Raw genomic sequence first — 25962 nt, 5'->3', positions numbered from 1 at the left:
CATTTTGAATGCACAAAGATGGGTCTCTCTCAGTGCTGCTGCTGTGTCCTGATGACGGGGATGTGTCCTTAAGGGACAGGCTGACATTTTGAGGTCTGTTTGCACCTGATGTAACCAATTGTCATCAGGATTGTACCAAGGTCACAGGCTTAAAATCTCTTTAGGAAAAAGTGGTGTAAACCTTTGCTTACTCGGCATTGTGTCCATCCTCATTAAGTTAACCATTTTGGGGAATATTTTGATCACAATCCTAGAGTTTAACTAAGGATGGAAGCTAAAAGAAACATTTACTGTATAAAAATTTAGATTCTCTCCTTTTTTTGTGATTTGACAAGGTTTTGCTTACCACAAAAAATATCTTCTGAATTCTTAAGACATTTTTATTTTAGTAATCCTTCTGATTAATCCTTATTTACTGTCTGGCAAAGTATATATAGTGGATTACTGACATGGGTTTACATTTTACCTTTTTCTACCCTTAAAGTAGAGCCAAACATGCATCTAAAACAGATTGCTTGACTTCTGCAGCTGACACCTTTTCTAGCAAGATGATCTGCAGTACTTGACTCCCCAAGGAGTTACAACTACATTATTAAACACTGTTTGACAGAAGAGAAATATGCACATGTCTTCTCGCTTTACTAATTTTTCTTGGTCTCACAAATCAGTAAAAAAAAAAAAAAAAGTTGATTCTCCGGTTTTGTAGTTGAGCAGGGACTTTAAAGTAGAAAGGGGTTTATGCTTTGCCCGAGCATGGCAATTCTGAAAATGCTTCCTATAGATTCTCGTAGCACTACTTGAGCAAAACTAAGATTAAAAAAAACAAGTACTGTAATAGTACCACAGGAATTACTAATGTGTATTCTCGTGTAAAAACAAAATAATCTCTAATACTTTACATTGTGTTTATCCAGTCGGGATTGGAGGCATTCTGTTTAGTCAACCACCTATTTCCATTTTCTCCTAACATTTAAAAAAAAAAAAAAAAAAAAATAACAATTGCCATGCAATAACTTGTGAACAAGCAGATGGATTTAAATGCCTTATGGTTAGAAGGTTTGTATTCTGGAGTGTGGTTTTTAGAGTAATGCTACACATTCCAAGTAAACATTCATTTTTACGACTGCTACAATCCAAATACACTGTACTAAAGAGGAAGACCATTTGTCAAGTTAATGTTGTATTCAGCTAACATTGGTCACCTTAATTTTAATATTCCTATACAGGTTGTGGTTTAATTTAATTTATTTATCGAGCTGTGTGAAATTTTCCTCTTCCCCTCAGTTGTCATTTTACTGTATCCAGGAAATTCATAAGATCTCATAGTGAGAGCATCCTATAGGTTTTAGGATAGAATCATGTGGTTTTAATTACAATATTAAGAATTCTGCTTACTCATTGGTTTTTTTTGGTGTATTAAACTTTGTGGTCAGAAAATTAAACAGGTGATTTTTGCATTTTCAAGCATGTATTTACCTGTTTTCGATAGATAAGTGAAAAATGAGGGGAAGAATAATTTAAGGCTTTTCCGTTTTTACTCTTTGCTGTGAAATACAGTTCAAACGCAACTGGAAAATGAATTGCCGAATTGGCATTTTATTTTAAAAGTTACTAAGCTTGCTGTACTTTGTAAAATATTTAGGCTATAGTTCCTAAATGATAATTTTGACACAATGTTTGTTTATTTTTTTACAGTTTCTTGTTTGTTCTAGTTGGGTGGAATTCGTGATAAACTATGTATCCCACAGAAACTTATTTCTGTTTTTATTTCAGGGTGTGAAGCCAGCAAGCTACAACAAGGTTACTGATCCGGAAATCAAGGAAATTATTGGAGAATGCATCTGCCAAAAAAAAGAAGAAAGGTTTGTTTGAAACTGAACAATGAACAAACACCACCGTATTCTCGTGCAGCACAAAAGCCTTTGATTGAAAGGTTACTACAACCTTAGAAAAAAAATGTACTTGGGCGTGGAGTGTGCCCTTGAGTCTATGTACAGAGCAAATGGTTATGCGCATGGTAGTTGAAATATCAGTTTTCAGCATTAATAGTGTGGCTAGTGTCTCTGCTACTCCATCTCTGAGTAATTGCCAACATTTTTATCTTGATATAATGCCTTTTTTTTTCTTTAGCTGAAAGTTTGTCCATTGGATATGCCAAATTGGGAGGAAATAATAAAATAATTGGCGATTTTACTAAATAAAAAAATATATATATTGGAGAGTAGGTTGCAGGGTTCTGAAAAATATAGCATTACATGTCCTCACATGTTGCTGCAACTGTTTAAATAACGTACCTGTAATTTTCCTTTTCATTACTAACATCCGGACAACTGTTTACATGTCCGTTTTTAGTGCACTGATAGTGTAAGGATTATTGCTGACATTGCCAAACAGGTATCACAGCAATAATCCATGATGCGGTACAGAACAGAAGTGATTTAGAGGACAGAACTCAAACCTTGGTGCACTGAAGTGGATATTTTGAAAAGAGCTTTGAAACCGATTTTCAAGTTCTAAGTTTTGGTTTGTTTGCACATCCCTAGTAATTTGGACTCTGACATGGTGGATTGTTTTGCAGGTACTCGATAAAAGATCTTCTAAATCATGCCTTCTTTGCGGAGGACACAGGGGTGAGGGTTGAACTCGCAGAGGAAGATGATGGCAAGAAGTCCTCAATTGCCTTGAAATTGTGGGTTGAAGATCCCAAGAAACTCAAAACGAAATACAAAGACAACGGGGCCATTGAATTTACTTTTGATCTGGAGAATGAAGTTCCTGAGGATGTAGCTCAGGAAATGGTATGTCCTTTTTTATTTGCAATACGGCTCAGATAATTGTGAAAGAACCTGGAAATCCATCTGTGCAGAATAAATACAGTACAGTTTACAAACGAATATAACATATAAACCATCATGGAAGTAATCCAGAACTTTTGTTCAATGTGCTCAAATGATTAGAAGTTATGTAATTTTTAAATGTCTTAATTGAAAAAAATATTGATTAGCTGACCAGACAGCTGTCTTTTTTTTTTTTTTTTAAATGCCAGCTGGCCAAGATTTGATCTGAAATAAACTTTATTTATTAACCAACACTTTTTTTCAGTTGTTGAGTGTGGTGGCAGGAGACTGTGTTTAAAAACTAGAAATAATAATAATAAATAAATGTTAAATGGAAGGTTCAAATTTTGAACTGGAGCAAAAACATTTGCCTAAAGCCCATTGACAGGATGTTACAAAGACAATATGAACTGGGAAGCCTAATTTATTGACATTTCAAATTGGTGTGATGCTGTTTAAGGTGAATCCGACAGAAAATCCACGTTGGCTTGAATTGTATAGAGCAAGCTTACTCGGCAGTAAAGAAGCAGGTGTCGGGCGACAGCCCTTGAATAACTGCATCGTTCATTGTTAGGAATGTTTTGTTCCACAGCAACATTTCAAAGTGTGTGTGCATACCTGTGCATTAGCATTTTAGTTTTGACCCTGAAATAGTGTCCTTATTTGTAAGGCAGTGAGGATGGGATGTAAAGTCATGTGTCATTGTTCAGATTTCCATTTAAAGACTGCTGCTATAATTCGTTGCTGAAGAGCTTGGTTGTGCTTTTTATCTTAAATGTGCAGCCAAGACCTAATAAAACAAAAAATCTTTTTTTTTTCCAGATTGAGTCTGGATTCTTTCATGAAAGTGATATCAAGATTGTTGGAAAGTCTATAAAGGACAGGGTGGCATTAATCAAATGGAAAAGGGAAAGAACAGTTCTGTTGCAGGTAAACAAGGAGCACCGAGATGGCGATGGCTTAGAGAAGCAGAAAGCCCAACAAGCACAACTGCTGATCCCAGTTGTAGGCGTTCTTCAAGTGGGACAGCCAGTCGTCTTGGAGCCTGAGGAGCCAGAAGCAGACCAGTATCCCCACCATCTGAATCTTCCTGCCAGTGCCACATCTGTTACATGTAAGAACAAACCGTGCTTTTAAATGATGCATCCTCATCTGAATTACACAAGGAATGAAAAACCTCCACGACACTGCAGTGTAATAGAAGACTTTTAATATGAATTGCTTCCTAGTTGCGTATCCCATTTGCATGTACAAATACGGTTATTTCTCTGTGTTTGTCAGTCTACAAAGTATTAAGGTTGGATGGAAGCGACAGCCCTGGTTTGAATCAAGGGATCACAATGAGTTATGGATCATTTTTATGTTCTACTTGTTGTCAGTGAAAGTGCTTAGAAAGGCAAGATTGAAAATGATACAACCTAGGCTATAAGTAAGCTGTATTGGTTTCTGGCTACAGAGTAATAATGCTTGTTCCAATAGTAGTAGCAAAATCTGTAGTTGCTTAAAAATCAATGCATAAAAATACTTTATTTGTTGGTGACCTCATATTCTTCTTTTTAACCATTTGCATATCAAAACATGTGTTGTCTTGTCCACTTTAATGGTTGATAATGATTTCAGAACAAAAGGCTGTTTTTAGGAAGCATTAGTCTTTCAGAATATAGCTTTACAGTGAATTGATCATGATCATGAACATGTGTGTGTCAATATGTATGTACTTACCGGGTGGATTTCATTGAAACAGCGCAAAGACCCCACAGAGAGCAGAAATAATTGAGCTGAGCTGTCATTTTTAGAGAGTGCTGGAGGATTTTATTCCATTGTTGGTGCATGCATCAGCTTGGCATTTTGCCTTACAACCCACTAGATGTAATTTATTCACGCCGGGCTTTATCACTTCAGCCTGACGTATCGTTGCTGGACACCATTTGCATGCTAATGTGTATTTTAAAAGCCTTGTGAATCTCCTGGGGCCCGGCTTTCATGTGATCTTCAAAGTAACGCGTGCAAATTCGTACTGCATGTGGATGATATGTGGGGAGTGGGATGCTCTGCACCAGGTGCATTATTAAATGAATAAGTACATAGGGTCCGTCCCCCGTCCCCCCAGAATAGAAGGCCTAGCTTGTACTTTCATATTAGCACATGTATGTTTGACAGTATACCTATCCTTTTAGGAATTGGAGGCATCTGTGTTTTCTTAGACCTGTCTCCTTTGCTTCTAGCTGACAGTACATTCGACAGTGGCCTGGGTTTGACAGTGTACTCGGACTCTCAGAGCAGCCAGCAGAGTGTCATCTACCCATCTCACCTGGACCCCATCCCCTGTGCTGTGCAGCAGGTCTGCAGCCCACCCCTGAGTGACACCCAGGGCCCTCCCCCCAGTCTGCAGCACCACCACCACCAACAGCAGCCGCAGCTGGGGTCCTATCCACAGCCTCCAGCAGTGAGTAGTAGAGAATATGATACTGACCCACATTTAACACTGTCAGAATAGATTGCAGAATTTGATACCCCAGCCATTTGATAACAATGTGATGGAAAGAGTTCATAATGTATACTGACGTTTTATTATTCATTGTGGAGCTAGCTGTGGTGGTAGGGAGGGTAGAAAGTTGAAGTTAGAAAGAAACAACAACAATGTTCCCAGGTTGGGGTAGAGGTTAGGTCAGCTGGGGAGTCCTTGGCTCACCACACACCAGCGACCCCTGTGACTGGCCTGGCGCCTGCAGGCCAGCCTGTGCGCAATTCAGAACTGCTTGGTCCTCCGACGTTGTAAGTTCTGGATATGGCTGCACGGCGGGCTTGCAGATTGAAAAAAAGCAGATGGCTGACGGCACTCATTTCGGAGGACGCGAGTGCTCCTCTTCATCTCTCCCAAGTTAGTTTTGGTGGTTGCAGCGGTGAGCCAGGTTGAATAATTGGACATTCCAAATTGGGAGAATTGGAAAATGAATAAAAATAATTGTTAAAAAAACAAACAAACAAAAAAAAAACCATAAAAAACCCAGTGTGCCCAGGTTGAACCTTAAAGTAAAACTTTAGCCTCATCATACATTAATGCATGAAGCCTGTTTTTTGTTCCAAGTGTTACCACTGAAAACAGTACTTAAGCCCTTTGTGTAAAATACTGCTTAACTAGAGAAATCCGAAAGTTAAGAACACTGTTAAATGTAGTTCATTTTATAGATTTAACTTAATTTTTGAATTGGAGGTACAGATGTTGGTCTCGACCTCCAAATTAATTATTTTTAACATGTATTTGTATTTCGCTATCAAAACACACATTCTAGTGTCCCCGCCATAGTCCAGGAGCTTTTTTTGTCAGATGTTTCCTCTGATTGTTCTGAGGGTCAAGTTTCCTTTGCGCTTGGCTCTAGCACCGTGCAAGGAATGAACTTTGCACACAGTTGCGGAAGCACCTCTCTAATTAATGCACCAAAATGCAGTAGCAGCCTGCATCCTTTTTTCAGACAATCAAACTCTGCTCAGCAAGGATTGCCTCCCTTGGGTAGGGCAGCTCTGAAATTGACAAGTGAACGTTCAATAGGCAAGAGTCTTCCTGAAGCCCTTTCTGGAAATGTAAATAGTTTTTCGCTTTTAAATCCTTTTTTCCTCCTGCACCTCAACTCAAAGCTGCCAGATTCTCGCCGTCACAGTGATTCTGCAGTGGCATCCTCTTCGGCAACCACAGTACTTGCCACTTCCTTACTATCTTGTTCTGCACAAGCCAGGGAAAACTCATCCCAGAATAGAAATCCTGGGGAAGCAGCTGAGCGAAAGCTCTGTGAATTGGATCTCCACATGCATCCCATCCAGCTGTTGATGCAAAAACCTCAGTATTGTCAGGCTTGTGTGGCACTACTGCTAAGGTCTAGAGCAGATTTCAAGCACACTGCAATCGTTTCACCTCACTCGCTTCCACCTTGCATCTGTAATAAACCAACAGCAGCCTGTCCTTTGCCTCTGTTGGCTAGAAGACGGACCAGTGCAGACATTTCAGACCTTTCATTATTGCATGAATCTTTACATCACATAATTAGCCGAAAGACTAGCGTGTCTTTTCTTCGAGCCCCAAAGCCTACTGAAAGAGGATCGTATCAGCCTTCTTGTAGCCGTGGAGAGGCTGCTGTGCATGCAGTTCCAAAGCAGCAAGAGAAGGGCTACTGTGGGAGCAGTGTGCAGAGTGAAAAGGCCAAACCAATGCCTCCAGCTGCACAGAACAGCAGGGGTACCGCAGCTATTGAAAACAGACACAGTAATATGGTAGGTTAGATAAAGAAGCTTGCTCTTCACTTTGCCCTCACCTGTTGTCCCTGTGGATGAAGTACCTCTTAGAGTGTTTACATATGAGGTGTACAAGCTAATTGCATGGGCCAAACTCTGTTTTCTCCTCCCCTGTTTTGCCTCCCCATTTTTTTCTGTTTTTTAAATCTTTTTTTTTTTTTTGCTTTTGAAATTGCATACCAAGCAGCCTCCAACGTGATTTTTCCTATATTTCCTGGATGCGATTTTCACCGCTTTTACTGAATGGAACTTTCCCATGCACATCCCTTCTCATTTCTCTGGTACAAGAGACCTCAATTCACCAGATTGATGGACTGTAACAATAAATGTAGATTTTTCCACAGAGGATTGACAGTAATTGGAAAGCCTCGCTTGGTCCCACTGAAATAACCTTTCCTTACACTGATCCGATTGATCCTGATTGAAAAGTGCCTTAACTCCAGCAATGTCATACCAGACACCATTTATAAATACCCCTGCAGATCCTTTGTGTTATGATGCTCAGCCTGTTATCCCTTGTGTGTATTTCTAAAAGGATACAAATGTAGATATTTTTGTGTGTTTGTTATTTACATAACATGTTGTTTCTGATTAATATTTAGATAAAGGCATATTACAAAAAGAACAGAGGTTGTTCAAATACCTTTTAAGTAATACCCAACATTGTTATGGCTGCTTCTACTTGTTTTTGCTAAAAAAAAAAAAAAAAAAAAAAAAAAATGTATGTTAACCTTTTAATTTGTCAACCAAAAATACAAATTCAATGTTTTACTTTTCACAATTTGAAGGATTTTTTTTACCTTGTTACATATTTAAAATGTATTGTGATTCCTCCCTCGTAACCAAATAGGACAGGATTAAGATTGACATGTACTTAACATTGCGGTTGTGTTTCAGCCTGGCTTTTCCATGATCCAGAACCCAGCTGCTGCCCTCTCTCAGCAGTCCCAGCAGCTTTACCAGCAGCCAACACAGCCATTCCCTGTTCTACAGCCAACTGCAATCCCCACAGTGCAGCATGCCCCATCGCAGACCATGCCTCCAACCCAGCAGGTGAGCGAGCAGCACATTCACTCCAATGCAGATGGTAATAGAGTATTCAGTAACAAATCTGTTTCTTCATTTTAATGAGGCAGTATTCCACTGCTGCATTCTTTTTAAATAATTGCTTTGCTTCCCTTCCCATTCCAAACACTAGCACCTACATTCAAACAAACGTATACACTAAATACATTCATGCAGAGTATTTACTGTAAGGACTAGAACCGCACAGCAGAGCACCCCCTGTCGGACTAAAATATCTTTATAAAGGTTACCAGACTTGGCAGGACAGGATCTGTATGGTTGTTGTGTGTTTTTTTTTTATGTTTTTAAATACAGCTACCCCTTTTCATGTTTTGAAAATAAAAACACATTTTGATTTTGGTTGGGCAAAATAAATCGCATCATATGGCCAATGCCGTGAATTGCTGCGACCCATTGGAACTAATTGAGTTCCTTATTGGGGGGGTGGGGGGAGGATAAAAATAAAATAAAAAAAATTGTTTCACAGCCACATTTATTTTAGCCTCTGGTCATATGAGTAATTTAGACTACGCACTTTAAGATGCTTTCTTTACAGTTGGTACACAGCTTCCTCCCCCCCCATTATCCTTTGACAAGTTCTATCACTGGCTTTGTCCTGTAAAAATTAACCATCTCACAGCAGTGTTTTAACCACTGGTCATGTCCGTGATACAGAGTTTTATTTTTATGACATACATTATACACATTCTGACTTGAAGGGCTATGGTGTGGTGTTGGTTTTCCTCCAAGTAGTTTTGGGGGGGGGTTGATATTGTGGGCATGCTTTACATGTTTCATAATTTTTTATGAAAAGGAATACAGTCTCTGTAAACCGGTGTTCTTTTTTTTGTTAATTTTCTAGTTTTCTTTCACTCCTGTTTTTATTTCTCGTAGTTCCAAAGCTATTTCTACACTGCAACATTCCAGTCCCAGGTAGATGTTATGTTTTTTTTTAATTCTATTTTTATGCATTTTAATTTAATGCAAGCTTTTCTGTAAATTAGCTCATTTGCTTTTCTGCAGTAGTATGTATTTAAATATTCTGTTTTGGTTATTTTTGTGACGTCCATGAAGTTGAAAGGTGAAGACTGGAATTTAAGATAAAAGCGAAAATCTGTGAAGTATCTGTGTGAAATTCTGGTTAACTGTAAGGTGAAATTATTTTAAAAGTTTACCTTTTAATTGATATTAGTTTTTATTGTATACGTTACACTAAGTCATGCAGAAATATTTTTTTGTCCATATCCAGGCTGGGTTCCCACCCCCCACATGTTTCTTTCATGATATTATATTATGTGTGTGACATTCTCCCTGTCTGTGTGCTGTGTACAGTAAAATAATCTATGGTAACAATTTGTATCTCTTGACTAATTTTATTGGCACAGAGTATATAATATTACATTGCGAGTCACCTTTAGCAATTGAGTTTACTAAAAACAAAAAATTATGAATGTTCTGCAGATTATTACTTTATCTTCCATGGATCTCCCTCCCCTTAGACTTTAAAAAAAAAAAAAAAAAAAAAAAAAGATGGATGGGCCACCCGAGCCCATCCGTCTGCCACCACTTCGCATCCCCTCTTCCACAATCCTGGAGTCGCCACTAGTTCAAGTCTAAAAACACTACATTCTAACATCTGTTATTTCTCTCTGCAGCAGCATCTTGCAGCAATGCCGAATCTCCAACAGCAGGTTTCTGACATGAAGCCACTTCACATCTCCACGCCCCCCACACAGGTACATGTTATCCCAGCTCTATAATACCAAATATTGTTTGAGATAAATTCTGCTTTTCTTGACATCACTTGGGGGTACTAAAGGTCATCAATTGACATACTATTAGGTGATTTTATTGTGTATTTTGTTTTTTAAAAACATAATGAAGAACTGAAACAGTACAAATCAATCGGCTTCGCTTTTTCACACAGATGTTTAACTGCAATGTTAAAAATGCCACCTTTACTAAATGTCTCTGCAGTGGTGTTTATGAAACCCTTAGAAGTGATTTGTCTTAAATGAATGTAATATATTGGTGTTTTGAGACATTCACTCTTGAGTGCCTTTCCGAGCAGCCGTGCACCAGTGAAGCTGGTAGCGTTATTTGTTTTATATGCTTAAACTAACCTATGTTTGTATTATGTCTAGTTATAAAAGACAGTTGCTTGTGCTCCTGAATTTCTTTTTTTAAAGTAAATTACTGGCATTTTGAGGGGGGGGAGGGGGGTATATTGGACAATTAATTACAATGACAAATTTTAGCAGGTAAAAATATTAACAATTGTCAAGTTACAGAAAGCACTACTTCTTTGAACGTTACACTCTTGTATCCCGACCAGCTTTTGTTTTCTTTCGTCTCACTCTTTTCTTCTTTCCCTTGGCAGTTTCCTGTTATTCCCCCTGCAACTCCCCTTTCTGGATGTGACACTTTTGTTCCTTCTCGCCCTGATTTCTCCAACGTTCCCACTGTGCCAGCCTCTTATTTCTCGCCTGGCAAAACAGTAGATCCTCCTTCAGTGAACCCTACTGTGTCTCTGTCTACAACTAAAGTGGCTCCTGCCATGCAGGTGGGAAACCTGACTCAAACCTCTGAATCTGTGGTCTTGCCATGCCAAGGATTGCCTGCACCAGTGTCTTTGCTTGATATGGGTTTCTTTGGTGATTCAGTTTTGCCAGCTCGGCAGCAAATGCACCAACTAACCCAGCAGCAGCAGATGTCTCCCTTACAGCAAATGATTCAGGCTGAGGTTCCACCCTTGCAACCTATTCAAATAGCACAGACAGTGTCTCGGCAGCATCAGCAGCTTCCTTTGCTACAGCAGTCTGTTCAGCAGAATTTAATTCCACTTCCAGAGCAAGCTATTCCTGAAGCTGAGCATTCCGGGCAGGTAACTATTGCTGCCCCATGTTAGAAGTCAGACATTGCCTGGAATTATGTAGGGTTTACTTAAAAGGCAAAATGGCATGATTTTTTTATTTTATTTTTTATCTATCTTCTTTTAGATGAATGCTGGACAGATGTCCACTCAGTATTCTTTTGATTTGGGAATGCAAGCAGAGACACATTTTCAGACACCCGTAAGAACTACCCAGGCTCCAATCGTGTCCCCACCTTTGCCGGAAATGATGTCTGCACCAGCTGGAGTGGAGCAGGTTCTGCATCCCACTGGCAAGCAGACCGCAACAGCTGCCCCTACAAACATAACCCAACCGTTGAGTCAGCAAACCAGGATGACTGCACCTGCCCAGCCTGCAGCAGACGTTTGTGAAGAGGTGCAAACATTCTTTAATTTTTGTAATGAGGCTGTAGGTGTTAATAGGGTTCCTGTTTGATTTATTTATTTTTTATCATTTCCTTTTAAACTCTTGTGACACTTCCCTTCTCCATTACCCATTGCAAAACAGGCCCTAACCCTTTGAGGACCAGGCATCTACAGTAGCCTTTCATGAGCATTTCATTTTTTAAAATTTTTTAAAAATAAATTAACCATATTACCAAGAGCTATTGTGTGTGTGTGTGTGTGTGTAATTGCTTATTCTTTTGTCTTTCAAAATATATTGAAGATATTTGTTTAATATACACGCAGGAGCCCATACCAGAGAAACAGCTACCACTACACAGTTGCTGCTATGACAGGTAAGCCTTTTCAGTCACATTTACTTTTGTTACCTGTATACAACTTGAATACCTCTGGGTTACTCAACACAGAAGTTGTGGAAGTAAGCTACAGTCACACCCAAGGTTGTTGCTGTTGATTTATGATATTAATTACCTCAAAGGCATGCTAGCAAAAGGGCACATATTTGTGTAATTGTCCCACGGCAGTTCTTAAAATAAAATGTTAAGCCCATCATCTTCACAGTTGGCAGGGTGTCATTCTTTTTTCATTTCCTTTTTCGTTAGTGTGAATTCTGATGCTGCGTCAGGTAAAGAGATGAGTGATGGCTATGAAGGAATTCAAGGTGGTGGAAAGCAAGAAGGAAAGTCAAGAAAACATCACAGAAGGTCAACGAGAACTCGCTCCCGTCAAGAAAAAACAAGCAAACCCAAACTAACCATTCTAAATGTGAGTACGCAATATATGGAGCAAAATAATCTACAGTATAGCTAATACTGATCTAAAAATAATTACAAACTCTCCACAAAAAATAGGTACATTTTAATTATTTGACTTAAGCATGTTTATATATCTCATTTCTTTCATTGCTGAATTATTGATCTTCCAATAGGTCTGTAACACTGGAGATAAGATGGTAGAGTGCCAGCTGGAGACACACAATCATAAAATGGTAACATTCAAGTTTGATTTAGATGGGGATGCTCCTGAAGAAATAGCAATTTACATGGTAAGTTTTGCTCTAATGACAAAGTATAGTTTAAAGGTAAATATGTTGGAGATTCTTGAGGGCTTCTAACTTTGAGTCAGATTTTCTTAAATGATCACAAATCATTCAGAATTGATCAGCTACTGTATGAGGTTTTGTTTGAATCTACATTCCGGGTCAACATTGTGTTTTTAAAAGACCCACCTTTTTTTTTTTTTTTTTTTTAAACTGCCTTATGTAGGAAGGAGTTGTTTAAGATTATGCCAAAAATAATTGGCAACTAAGATGCTGTTTTCTAAGCCACAATATAGGCAGTAGTGTGTGAACTAAAATAAATGACGGAACTACCGAACTATGTAGTCATCACAATTGGGTTTTTTACACAACTTTTACATATCCCTGCCTGTCTATTTGGTGTACAAGGGGAAATGCTGTGTATCAAGTGCTTTTTTTCCCCCACTTTTTGTAGGTCGAGAATGACTTCATCTTGCAGACCGAAAAAGAGACATTTATTGAGCAACTGAAAGATATCATTGATAAAGCTGAGGATATGCTGAGTGAGGATACAGAAGGAGAAAGAAGTTCTGATCAAGGAACAAGTCCACAACAAGGACATACCGTTGTGTTAGAAATGGGAGAGGTGAGGACATATTTTACAAAAGAAAACATTGTTGCTAAATTCCAGAGAACATGTGTCTAAAAATCAGTGTTTTATTTGGATTTCTTTGGGCACAATAATTCACAAGGTTGTTCCAAAAATGCCTTTTTAAAGGATGTCATTTTTCAGTTTCTTATTATTTCTACCATTCCCATTAGTGTTTCTCTTAGTAGCTGAGAGCTCCCTTGTGGTGTGTGTCTGATGGCAGAGCCCTATTAAATCAGCTAGGTTCTCCCTTTACAGCCTAGCTTGGACACGTATACTGCTGGAACTAAGTTATGGCCCTCGCCGATATAGCCTGGGAGTCTTGTGTGATCTGAAATCATTATTACTTGAAACCGTGAAAGAGCTGATGGAGCTTTAACTACTCTTGTATATTGCAGTCTGTACCATTGTACTACAAAATATTAAACGGCTCTGTGCAACTGCAGCAAAGTTCCATAGCAATGTGTGTCTCAAAACGTTCTGACATTTTAAATGAACAGTTTAGTAGTCCCAACCCATTCTTGATATATAAAATATTGACATTATAATCATTTTAAAATAGAGATTTTGTGTATATATATATATATATATATATATATATATATATATATATATATATATATATATATATATATATATAAATTTATTTTTTTTATTTTAAGGTTTCAACAGATCTGCAGTCGCGGGGCAGCCAGCCTGTTTATCAGCAGAATGGTAAGGGTTAACTAGTTGCCTTGCTTGCAACTATAGAACCAGAGAAAAAATAACCAAGTAGAGGGAAATAGGTTTAAAAAAAAAAAAAAGCTGTCTTACGGTAGTGATTTATTTTATTTTATTCCTCTTGACAGTGCTTCATACTGGCAGACGGTGGTTTATTATATGCCCAGTGGATGAAACGCCCACACCTGAGGTAAAGACGAGCACTTCATCTGCTTCAACAGCACAGCCTGCAACTGCTCAAGGTAAATTGCTGCAATAAAAAAAGCGTACGGATTGTAATTAAAATACTAGTTTTTACTAAAATGCAATAGCAAAGGGTTTAATAGTTGACTTGAGATCAAAATATATGAATTTTAGTGTTTCCTTTTTTTTTTTTTATTAAATTACAAAATGCTTTGCATAAAATGTTTTTAATAGAAATCATCTCTTTTTTGGGGGATTTTTTTGGCTACAACAAAGTAGATACAGAAATAAATTTTACATGTTGATCATTTTGCCAAGAGGAACAATCCTGAGGGTATACTTCCACGTTCTGTATAGGACAGAGAAAAGAATGGTTATGTAACCACGCCCTGCCAAGCTTCCATTCTGCTTCAGTGAGATGCATATGTTCATTTCTAATAAAGAAAGATGGTCTGATGAATTTCCTAAGGCTTTTAAATGTGCTATACTTTAACAGAGTTCCATAATTATACTGTTCTCCTTTTTTTTTATTTATTGTATTTTCAGAGCCAGAAAAGGAGATCAGTACTCTGGCAGTGCACTTGTCTGCTACAGTAGCTCAGACTCACTTTGATGTCTCAGATGGCCATCGCAGCACACCCCCTCCTTTGGCTACAGGCCCTGTTGTTGTCGCCCCCTCAACAACTTTATCAGCTCAATCAATTGTTCAATCTGCTGCTTTGCCATCAATAACTGGTGCCCAAGTTAAGGATCCGTGTGGGAGTACAGGAGAGCCAGAAATCCAACAGACTCAACCTGTAATGACCAATGGACCTCTGAATGAAATTCTGAGCTCAGTTCCAATTGAGGAGCTTTTTAGTTCACTCTCGCCCTTGCAGGCTGTGCAGCAAGTTGCTGAAATTGCTTGTGCTGCTTCTGTTGCCGATCTCCCCTGCTGCCCCATCGTGCCACCTTCATTGGAAATTACTTCTGCATATAGGGCCATGTCCCCACCTTTCCCTGTCTTGGACCAAATTTTAGCCCACCCACCAGCTTGCGTGGCTGAATCAGCTCAGCAGTCTGTGGTATTGCAGCAGCCTTTTGCAGCCCAGATGCAGGAAACCGTTGGAGCTACTGGAACAACGGCATCTTCTCAGCCTCAAAGCCCAGCTCAAGCTCCTCAACAGTATCTGCAACAGCAAGCATCCGCTTCTGGGCTGTCTAGCACTCCACAGACTTCTCTGATGGAGTCTGATGGGGAAGGCCCGCCAAGGGTGGAGTTTGTGGACAACACAATCAAGACATTGGATGAAAAACTACGCACTTTGCTATATCAAGAGTACGTTCCTACGTGCTCAGCAGGTACATCTGAAACCCCTGGTGGTTCTGGTGCTGAATATATTCACTCTCCTCCTATTACTGAAAGTATGCTAGCTGAAATTGAAAATATGCCATCAGGAATCCCTGACACAGCTGGCAATCAGATGTCGTTTCCTGATGAAGTGTTGAATCATCCTCTGTGTACATCAGAACTACCTGTGAAGGGTGTCATCCAGACAGCGCCTGCCAGTACAGTGACTTGTAACTATGTGTCGCCACGATCTGCATTTCGTGAACAGATGGCAAGTTCTATTTTTTGGCCGTGAAAGGCACTCTAGAAATTAAATTGATATTATATAGTTTGTTTTGTTTATAAAAAAAAGTGTTGTGTACACGACTGTTGTGATGTGTATACTGTTTTTCGAAATTACTTGAGAAAAGACCCTCCTATTCTGTAAAGTCACAGAATAGCCTAGAAAGCAGTGCAGAGCTCTATTAGCCTCGTGATGCTAAATCTGAATTGTGAAATAGTGTAACCTTTGGAACTCCTAATATTGTTTGGCATGTACCCTTACTGTAGGTTGCAAAACAAATACCAAAGTATAAAGGCAAATTAAACCACTGCTATCCCGTAAGGTTATCTAGGGATCCACAGTAGTCGCATCTGGGTAGGCAGATCAATACATTTCCCTTCAAGGTGTCTGTGTTCTATATCGGTACTGTTAAATGGCAGGTCACATACATTGCACAGATGCTATTTTTTCATGCTCAGTGGTTGGGGTTATAGTATTAACCTGAGCTTCCCTTGAGTAAAGCACCCTTGAACTGACTATATAGGGATGGTGGGGCTACGCTTCCATGGCCAGCATGGCAATTAAATTTGGTTTGCGTTTGCCAGTGTGTTTGAGGCAAGGTCTTTTAGTATCTCTGCGTCACATTCACAGAAGCAAAGTTAGCCTTTTGCAGGCTAGGGTGAAAGACATTTGTAAATGTATTCCTTAGCGAAAAATTGTAACTTTTTAAAACATTTTTTTTTTTTTTTTTTCTCTCCCAGCCTCAAATTCCAGAAAGAAATGACAGCTTGAGCTGTGGTAATGAAACTGACATACCCTGGAAAAAAGGTAGGCTTTACTTCACTCCTATTAAATAATTGCATCTTTGGGGGGAGTTAAATGTATATTGATTTACAAAGATCCAAAAATACAATTTCATTAATCTCCTTGGCAACAAAAATATTTGTATTAATTGGAGGTTACCCAAGTAGAAAAATTATTACTGTCCTGAGCCAAACAGACACACTTGTGTATATCTTGTGTATTTGCAGTCTGGCTGGTGGTTCATCAATGTAATTTCGACAGTTGGTATGTTTTTACACTTGGTCAACAATTTCTAGGTTAAGGCTTCTAATGGATAGTTCTGCGTATTTTTGTTTAATGTTATTTTACTCCTCAAAGCTGTGATTCCTAGTGAAAGCTGATGACCGCTAATGGCTGCCAGGTTACTCTGCAAGCTCAGCAAAATACCCCAAATGAAACTACCTGTTCCATAAATATCCGTTTTATTTTTGCTTGTCCAGATCTAATTTAATTCTGTTCATTTTAAGGTAAATGTTCTCTTTTTTAGGATTTCTGAGAGGTGGCCAGGAATGTTTGTTAGTTTTTGACCTTTTCAGTAACATATCCTTTTTTTTTTTTTTTTTTTCCTTTCAGGGTCATTTGACAGTACAAGTAGAGGAGAGTTTCTTCTGAACTTTGCCGCTAGTACACCAACCAGCACAGCAAAGAGCAGGTTTCAGGTAGATTTAAAAAAAAGATATATTCTCATATTAATGAGTTCATATTTCAAAATGCTGCTTTTTGTATGGACCTGCATTTCTAAAATTAATAATTTAATTTGATACGTTATTTTTAGAAAATTTGTACACTCAAACAATTGACAACTTTTGCCTTTTTTTTGTTTTTAGATTATTCCTACCCCTCCAGATATCATCATAAGGAGACTCGACCGAAGCAAGAAGAGTATCTGTCCAAGCACCAAATGCACAAACAGTCCGGCACAGGCCCCTCTGGTGAATGGGGTGCATGGTTTAGACTTTCGAGAGAGCAAGACAACTGAGCCTGACTACAATAACCTTGGTGCGCCAGCAGAGGGCTCTCCAATCACAACTATTGGCAGGTTCTCTGTCGTTAGCACAAAGGATGAAGTAACTTTCAAGACACCTAACAATAACAGATATTCAGCACCTCCTGACTTCTACATGGATGAACCTCCCTCCAGTCCCAAAATGAAGCCTGTTCCCCGTGCTCATACATCTGTTCCTGTTGATGTCACTGTCCACAGTCATTCTACGGATTCTGGGGATGAGGTTAACAAACCCAAATCTGCTGCTTCTGCCACCATCCCGTGTTCTGGCACAGGCGATCACACCAGCAATGATCTGATGAAAAAAGCTGTTGCTTTCTTAAGAAGATCTGGAAAACACACCAGCGTGCAGAGCCCTGACTCTCTGAAAGGACAGGGGGCAAACGTTCCAACAATAAGTATTACCTCCTTCCATTCTCAGTCCTCCTACATCAGCAGTGACAATGATTCTGAATTTGAAGATGCAGATATGAAAAAAGAGTTGCAGAGGCTCAGAGAAAAGTATGTAATACATGTTGTTGTTTTTGTTGTTGTTGTTTGTTCTCTCCTCATTTATTTTATATATATGTATATATGTAAAATTAGGGCTTCTGTTAAGTTTTTATTACATTTTTCTGTGCTTATTTTTAGCTATTTAAGTAAGTAAATTATTACTATTTAAAAAAAAAATTGGGGGGTGTTTTTCTTTTTTTTCTTTTTTTAAATACTGAAAATTGTTTTCGGTTAAGGCAGCAGTTCTCAAACTGAGTTGCGACTGCCTTTTAATGGGGTCACGAATAGCTGCGCAATGTAAACTATTTCTGTTTAAGAAACCGGTATGTTCATTTGTTATTGGCACTCCAAATTTTACTCCCAATGACTCCTTCGCTCCATCTGCCTTTGTCTGAACATTGAGTGGTTACCTAGCAACCAACTTGCAGGTCAGCCAGTCAGCAGAATGCACTTCTGTAGCATTAAGTCCAGCCTCTGATTTATTATTATTTTGTTTATTTATTTATTTTTTTAAAAGAGGTGCTGACAACAAGGACCTGATCAGCATTAAAAAAACAAAAACCCAAAAAGCTTGTAGATGCTAAATGGCTTGCTTTGCTGTACGTCTTCACTGTTTCAGAAAGGAGACATCCACCATATTTGAAATGAACAATTCTTTATTGCATTTTGACAAATGACCAAGCCCATAATGAAATGTAATATAATTTGGCCCATGGCCTTGTCCATTGGAGCTAATTAGCTGCCCCTATACGCTGGCCGAATTGATGTGGAGGAGGCTGTGTGGTCTAGTGGTTAAAGAAAAGGGCATGTAACCAGGAGGTCCCCGGTTCAGGTCCCGGCTCACTCTCTGTGTGACCCTGAGCAAGTCACTTAACCTCCTTGTGCTCCTTGTCTTTTGGGTGAGACATTGTTATACGTGACTCTGCAGCTGATTCATATAGTTCACACACCCTGGTCCAGTGGTGCTCACCTCTGGCCCTCGAGATCCAGTCCATTCCAGGTTTTTATTGCAAGCAGATTCTAATGTAGTTAATTGATGTAAAAAGAAAATCTGCTCACACACATTTTGGTCAGGTTTTCCCAAAAAGAAAAGTAATTTAAAAGTCAAAGGTTATTTACCTGTACAGTTTTGTGAAGAGAGATATGTGTTATTTTATTTATTTATTTTCTACCCCAGACACATGAAGGAGATCTCTGAACTGCAGTCCCACCAGAGGGGTGAGATTGAGTTGCTTTGCAAGAAACTTGGCAAACCTCTCCCCCCAACTGTGGGATTCCTGCATGCAGCGCCACCAACTGGCCGCAGGCGCAGAGCCAGCAAGTGCAAACTCAAGGCTGGGAAGCTGCTCAATCCGCTGGTTCAGCAACTTAAAAATGTTACCACTAATACCAATGAGAGTAGGTGCATTTGTCTTTTCTTTTTTGTGTGTGTGTGTGTGTGTGTATGTGTGTGTGTGTGTGTGTGTGTGTGTATATATATATATATATATATATATATATATATATATATATATATATATATATATATATATATATATATAAAATAAATAAAATAAATAAATAAAACAAGCACACACATTTTTGCCAGCCTGGTTATTAATCAAATGACTACATGTGCAGCCCTAAAATATTCCAGGTTTAAAGAATGGTTACAATAAATATAAGCAACAATCTCTGTTTTAAGCTTAGAATTATACTGTTGGCAATAATCCACATACTGTATGTGTTTATCTTCTAAAGGTGAGTCACCTGTGAATTCCACTGCTGCCTCGGCCACAGATTCCGGTCTGGCTGACAGTACTCCTTTAACCACTGCAAGTACACTGCCTTCCTCCGCAACTGTCATTCCAGCTACAGAGCCTGTTCAGACACAGCAGCCCTGCTCAGTCAAAGGGTCTCTTTCCTCTGATGGCATCTATTCCGGCTTCATCAGCGATGGGAGCGGAGCACACAGCGGGCTCAGTCAAGGTGATTATCTCTGAGCATTGCAAGTAATAAACTGTGTCTCATTCTAGTGCGGTGTTTCAGAATTCTGGATGAGGTAAGCATGTAGATAGCATCTTATAAGCCTCTTAGAACCATCTTAATGATGTTTAAATTGATTTACACAAGATATTCGTTTGGAGGTTAAATACACAGTCCTTTTGTTTATGGGTTTTTAAACCTATGGTAACCAAAATTGTACTTGTTTAGGGATACCAACATCATATGGAATTATTTTTCTATATAAGGCAGTATAAATGAGCAATTGAAAGTATTCTTTGCAAAGCCATCTTACTCAAGTGAAATTTTAGGGTGCAATTTAACATTTCGCATGCACACAAAAAAATAGGCCCTGAAATACCTTTTGTAAACTGATTGGCTTCTGAAATCGGTCTATGCTTTAGGTGTTCAGTTAAGAATTTTAGATTTGCAATAGGATTTCAAGAGGTTGTTCTAACTGTAAATGTTAATGTAGTTTTAAAATAATCTTCTTAGAACAAATACCCCAAACACAAAACTTACTGCTTTATTCTGTAATGCTTTTTGTTTTCCGTGAAAATATTGTATTTTTAAATGGTTTAGTGCGTACAGGGTTTTGAAGTAGCAAGGTGGGAATGGCATTGAAGTTTATAAAAGAGCTTCTCTCTTTTACTGACGTGTACACTGTGCCCTTATGCTTTCATTGCATCTTCTTGCACGCAATCAGACATCTGACTAACATTTTCTTGGCTGTGTTAACTTAATTCTGCGGGTTAACTGCCTGATATTGGTGTAGGGTCTCTGATCAGAACTGTATTTCCTTTTACAAGTGTGTTTTTGTTTTTTCTTCCCTCTATATTCATTTGCAGGCTGGACGGTTTACCACCAAACACCTGAGAGAGTGACCTATAAATCTAGTAGCAAACCTCGTACCAGATTCCTCAGTGGACCTGTGTCTTTGTCCATCTGTTTGTATTTGTTCTTTTGTACTTTGCCCCATTTCATTCCTTTTCCTTCTTTTGTTCATTCCAGTTTTGTATTTGGGCAGGTTGCCTGCGTTTTCTTTTTTCACAGCCATCTTTTTTGATTTAACCCTTTTCAGTTATTTTTTTATAGCTCATGTATTCTTTAGTTTTTTCCATACAAATGCTTTCGTGCACTGCTTTTGGCTCGCAACTGGATACCAAAAGCATATGTGGAAGAGCTCATCTTCTGTAAACGTGGGCATTGGTGATGAATTTGTGGAGTTATCTAAGTTACAATGTGGCAAATTACACAAGTCTGCAGCCCGTGTGTCAAAAAAAGGGCAGAATCCCGGCCTTCACTTGAAGAATGGTCTCTTTCACACATGTTTGGACAATGAAGACATGCATGTAACAAGCTGATACAGTACTAGGAGGTCACTGATGGGCATTACGTCTGTTTTAAAAGGGCTGTATTAAAATATTTTTCTATTTAATTCCACTGTTATAATTTCTTGCTTAACTTGCATGATGACAATGTTGATACAGAAGTGCTCCAGCTAGTTTTTTGTCGTTTTTTGTTATTTTTTGTTTTTGATAGCTGGAGTAAGTGTGTTTTTATATACACCCCCCCACCCCCACCCACTTTTTTAATATATATATATATTCTTAATAGGTTTTCCTTTTTAATATGATCTTTAAGGAATCATGTCCCCCTTCATATGAAACAGGCAATTATTTCTGTTATACAAAAAATGTTCTGGCTGGAGCAATATAACCCAAGTTTCTTTTTGCTGTTTTGTTGTGTGACCTCCCAAATAAGCAAAGTATTCTACATCTTGCATTCAAAAACATAAACCAGCTAAGAGTTAGAATAGGTGTATTTGTTTTTTTCTTTCAACAATCTGTCAGTGAAATTAGTGGTGATTTTTACAAACCCACTTATTTTGAAACGTATAAAGATATATTAAGGTACCTTTTGTTGAAGTATTCATAATTTCACATTGATTTTAAAATAGAATTCATGTTTCAATGGAAGTAAATCTGATAATTTTGATAATATTAAATCTTCACATTCATTAATTTTCATTTTTTTAAACATTTAATTGATTGTACAGTGCAATCCAGAAAGTGTCTTCATATCCCATACAAAGGCCACATACTTCTCTTTCTGTTCTAGGATGATTCCAATATCTGTCAAAAGTTTTAGTTTTGGATTGCCTGCACATGTAGCGGGTCCAGCGTTTCCCATCTAAACCTTTGACTAAAATTCCCCTTTTCCTTTTTTTCCTTTTTATTTTATCTTAATGGTGGCTTTGTATTGCTTTGAAACACCTTGTCCACCCAACCTATTGTGTTCAGTCTGTTAAAGTCTAACTGTGTTTGTCTTGTATTGTTTTGCCTTGTAGGGTCTACCCTGAAACGACTTTGTCTAGGCAAAGAGCGCAGTAGTAGTAACTATCCAATTTACTTTCTTGGTCTCTTCCTCATGGCATGAGTATTCCGTGTTTTATGTTTTTTGGTGCCAGATTCATGATGGTAATTCCAGCAGCTGCTGTGAAATGTACATTTAAACAAAGAGCAGGTTTTCATATAATTTGTGAATATACATTTATTTTGTTAGTGCATGGCAGTGTTTCTTTTAAATTTACTGTGTGTGTGAATGTAACTTGTTTTGGTTATTGTATCAGTATTAAATACTACATCAATTTTGATTTCTATTTGTTAGTCATTTCATATGAGATGTGTTTTTATAACCGCTTTTGCTGCTGGTTTTACTCATGCTTACTAAAGCCAATATCCTGCAAATCTATTGCACATAATTAGTGTTATTTGATTTAATATTTCAAATGGTGACACATGTGACTGCTTTTATTTATCCATCTATTAATTGTAAAACCTTTTGAATTGGTGCAATTTAAAATGAAAGACATTTTTATAGAACAGCTTTGTTGTAACTTGGTCGTCTTCCCAAGAGTTGTCCCTTGACATTGCAGAGTCACTTCTCTTGATCTTGGCTGTTCAAATCTCACTTGGTTTCTGCACAGCCTTCAGAAGTTCTAAATTTCCAAGTCTGTCTGTCACAGCGCAGGGTCATTAGGATTAGGGGTTTTCTGTAGGGTCAGTAAAAACACTGGAAATGATTATTTGCTACAAGAATACAAGTGCTTCTCTTGAGGCTTGAAGAAAAATTATTTTAATCTGTGCCACATTTTTATTATTATTTATTATAAAGGAATATATCAATTTAAAATGTTACCTTAGTAAAATGCAAGGTATAAACTTGCATCTGAAATGTTTATCTGCTTTACTTTTTGTTTCTTACCTTATAGTTTTGCACTTAATCCCGTGAAACCATTCTTGTGATACAAATGTACTGCATCATCGGTGCTCTGTTTTGCAGCTAATGTCTGCCTGGTTCTATTCATTTGGCGATTTGACTGCATTGCTATATCTAATGTGCTAGTCATTAAAATACACCTTTTATTGTTAATATAGTCAATGAAGTTACAAACCAAGCAGCAAAATGGTTAAACAGTATTTTCAAAGTGTACCGTTTTAAGATATCCCTTTCTTTTAGGGTCCTCAAATAATAGCAGTTCGACAGTGCCGGTACAGAGCCAGCAGCCCATGCCACAACAGCTGCAGGGGCTGGCGCAGGCTCAAGCCAACAACAGCAACGACAAGAAAGGCACCTTTACAGATGATCTGCACAAGCTAGTGGACGACTGGACCAAAGAAACCGTTGGAGCCACACATATAAAACCTTCTTTAAACCAGATAAAGCAAAAGAGACAATGGCAAGATATGGAGCACAAACCAAAGCAAGCTGTGAGCGAGGTGAGAGGAAATTGGCAGTGTTTTTATTTTTATTTATTTATTTATTTATTTATTGGGAATCAACATTTTATAGAGTAAGAGCAGCATAATCTTGGCTCAATTTTAAGTAAGCACTTTATTTCAAAGTGGGAAGTTGAGGGACAAACTGCATTGGTATAGCTCATATTATAGCACAGTGCACTGTATAATCTTAATCCTGTTCAACAAGGAACTGCTGTAAGTATAATGCAGCATTTCAAACATTCTGAAGTGTTTACAAAAAAATGAAGTAATTTTGTGGCACTGTTGTGTGTTTGAGCAACATGACGTGTGTTGCTCTTTAGTGTGTCCCATTGGAAACTTTTTTTTTTTTTTTTTTTTTGTTTATTTGCAGCATTTTTCTAAAACAAAAAAAAAACAAATATGACCCATTTCTTTCTTTTCCTTAAAGATGAAATGTACGAGTATACCTGGAACAATGAAAAAGTACCAGATTCCACTGTCATGCCCAATGACTGCTGCTCTGGCACCAAGGATTTCACCAGCCATGACTGGCAGCCACGTGCCTGGGATGATGCCTCCTTATAGAATGCCTGCCTGCCAGTTCGGAGGACCCATTCCTGGGTCTGTGTATGGAGTACAATGGCCAGTCATAACGGGTCCAGTGGCACAAGCCGGTGTGTTCGGGGCACCGGATGTGCCCAGATTTCCATCCCTTGGAAATGCAGGCTTGCAAGTTTATCCTGTGCCACTACAGAAACCCATTGTGAACCCGCCAGGCCCCAACATGAGGACTACTTAGCTTAATGTGTGTATGCTGGTCCAGTGTTTTATAAAGCTTTACTCTGGTGTGTATTAGCTTATAGGGAACACTTGTGCAGTTGGATACGGTTCTGCTGGCAACTGATGTAAGGCTGATTGAGCACATAGCCATACATTGCATCATGCAATCACTGTGAAACAATTTCACAAAGTTAAGGTTAGTTTGTCTGGGACAATTTATAGCTTAAGTATTATTAAGACACTTTATTATGTTATATGCTTGTAAGTTAAAACACTAGTAACCTAAAGCAAGGTTTTCAAAGAACTTGAACATGTATTTAAAAGGTTATGTACCCTGCAGGAGTATAGTGCCTTGAATAATGCTTTTCAGTTTCTGCTGGAAAGAGGTGTAAATGTTTGAAAGATATATGTTTTGTTTTTTTTTTTGGGGGGGGGGGGGGGGGGTTGTGTGTATATATTTCCTTTTCAATTTCTTTTCATTTTTAATTGTATTAATTACAGGAAATCTAAAATACCTACCCAGCACTGCTCAGTCGCCACTGTAAATGTATTTATTTTGAATAAATCTATTGATTGCAGGGTTTTTTTTTTTCTTTAATCGGCTACACTAAAAATGCAGTTTGCTTTTTTTTTTTTTTCCTTGACCCAAAACAAATGGATATTTTGTTCTGAATGTAGGTTCTCACTTGCCAAAAAAAGTTTTTGTATTTACTTAATCACACCAGTACAATTTCTTATTCACTTGAATAAAAGTCATAAAAGGAAAATAGATTAAAAGAATGCTTACTTTAGGGGATTAAAGACACACCAGACCAGAGCTACACCGATATACCGCAGTGCTTTTTAACACGGAGGGAGCTGGAAGCTGGGTTCTGGGGATTGTATTCTTTGTTTGTTGAAATATATTGATGTGTAGAAGATTGCAAAGGGATTTTTTTTTCACATTGGAATTGGTCTTCACAATTCTCCAGAAAGTTTGCACATTTAACACTTTTAATGAAGTAAATGCATTTACAGCAGTGGGCACAGTGCTTTTTGTTTGTTTGGGGCTGTGCAATCAGTGTTTGAACAGAAAATTATTATTCGTTCATTTTAGTTATATTTCGCCTACATGGAAGTATACAACTTAACCCTGCTATCCATTTAGTTTATTACTTCACTATAAACTGATAACATCACATAGTTGTCTGGCTATGAACTGATAACACCGTTGCATGATTTAAATACACGAAAGTCAGAAGGGGATAATTAATATATATTGAACAAAAATGCATATACTGTTCCTTCAAAGTAATGGTATTCTTGAAAACTTACTGTAAGTTCCTAATGTGAAACAGTGTTCTCGCTACATTAAAGCAGATGTGAACTGTGCTATTATTTTCTAGGACTTTTACCAATAAACCACGATGGGTACTATTTTGATTTATTTTTCTTTCTTGTGACAT

At 38.2% G+C, this 25962-nt stretch overlaps 1 protein-coding gene across 4 annotated transcripts in view; it reads left to right on the top strand.

The window, feature by feature from the left end:
• The window catches only part of LOC117414143 (serine/threonine-protein kinase WNK2-like), a 46147-nt gene extending 21189 nt beyond the window's left edge, over positions 1 to 24958 (top strand). The window contains exons 5-29 of one of the 4 annotated variants that reach the window (XM_058999863.1): positions 1774 to 1862; positions 2579 to 2798; positions 3660 to 3951; positions 5063 to 5283; positions 8022 to 8177; positions 9084 to 9122; positions 9848 to 9925; positions 10570 to 11073; positions 11189 to 11458; positions 11773 to 11822; positions 12090 to 12252; positions 12416 to 12532; positions 12981 to 13151; positions 13817 to 13868; positions 14003 to 14116; positions 14604 to 15658; positions 16411 to 16477; positions 17066 to 17151; positions 17320 to 17999; positions 19168 to 19388; positions 19731 to 19958; positions 20822 to 20920; positions 22324 to 22368; positions 23496 to 23755; positions 24186 to 24958. In XM_058999863.1, the coding sequence (XP_058855846.1) occupies positions 1774 to 1862; positions 2579 to 2798; positions 3660 to 3951; positions 5063 to 5283; positions 8022 to 8177; positions 9084 to 9122; positions 9848 to 9925; positions 10570 to 11073; positions 11189 to 11458; positions 11773 to 11822; positions 12090 to 12252; positions 12416 to 12532; positions 12981 to 13151; positions 13817 to 13868; positions 14003 to 14116; positions 14604 to 15658; positions 16411 to 16477; positions 17066 to 17151; positions 17320 to 17999; positions 19168 to 19388; positions 19731 to 19958; positions 20822 to 20920; positions 22324 to 22368; positions 23496 to 23755; positions 24186 to 24536 (5628 nt within the window). In that variant the 3' untranslated portion in view covers positions 24537 to 24958. Of the gene's footprint in view, positions 1 to 1773; positions 1863 to 2578; positions 2799 to 3659; positions 3952 to 5062; positions 5284 to 8021; positions 8178 to 9083; positions 9123 to 9844; positions 9926 to 10569; positions 11074 to 11188; positions 11459 to 11772; positions 11823 to 12089; positions 12253 to 12415; positions 12533 to 12980; positions 13152 to 13816; positions 13869 to 14002; positions 14117 to 14603; positions 15659 to 16410; positions 16478 to 17065; positions 17152 to 17319; positions 18000 to 19167; positions 19389 to 19730; positions 19959 to 20821; positions 20921 to 22323; positions 22369 to 23495; positions 23756 to 24185 lie in introns of all 4 variants that reach the window. The other 3 variants (XM_058999862.1, XM_058999865.1, XM_058999864.1) reach the window with 3 other exon arrangements.
• The last annotated feature ends 1004 nt before the right edge of the window (positions 24959 to 25962 follow it).

Source organism: Acipenser ruthenus, chromosome 25 (genome assembly GCF_902713425.1).
Source record: "Acipenser ruthenus chromosome 25, fAciRut3.2 maternal haplotype, whole genome shotgun sequence".
In the NCBI taxonomy this organism is placed as follows: Eukaryota; Metazoa; Chordata; class Actinopteri; order Acipenseriformes; family Acipenseridae; genus Acipenser; species Acipenser ruthenus.
Note: the sequence above shows the minus strand (reverse complement) of the source record. Positions and strands in the feature narration are given on the sequence as shown.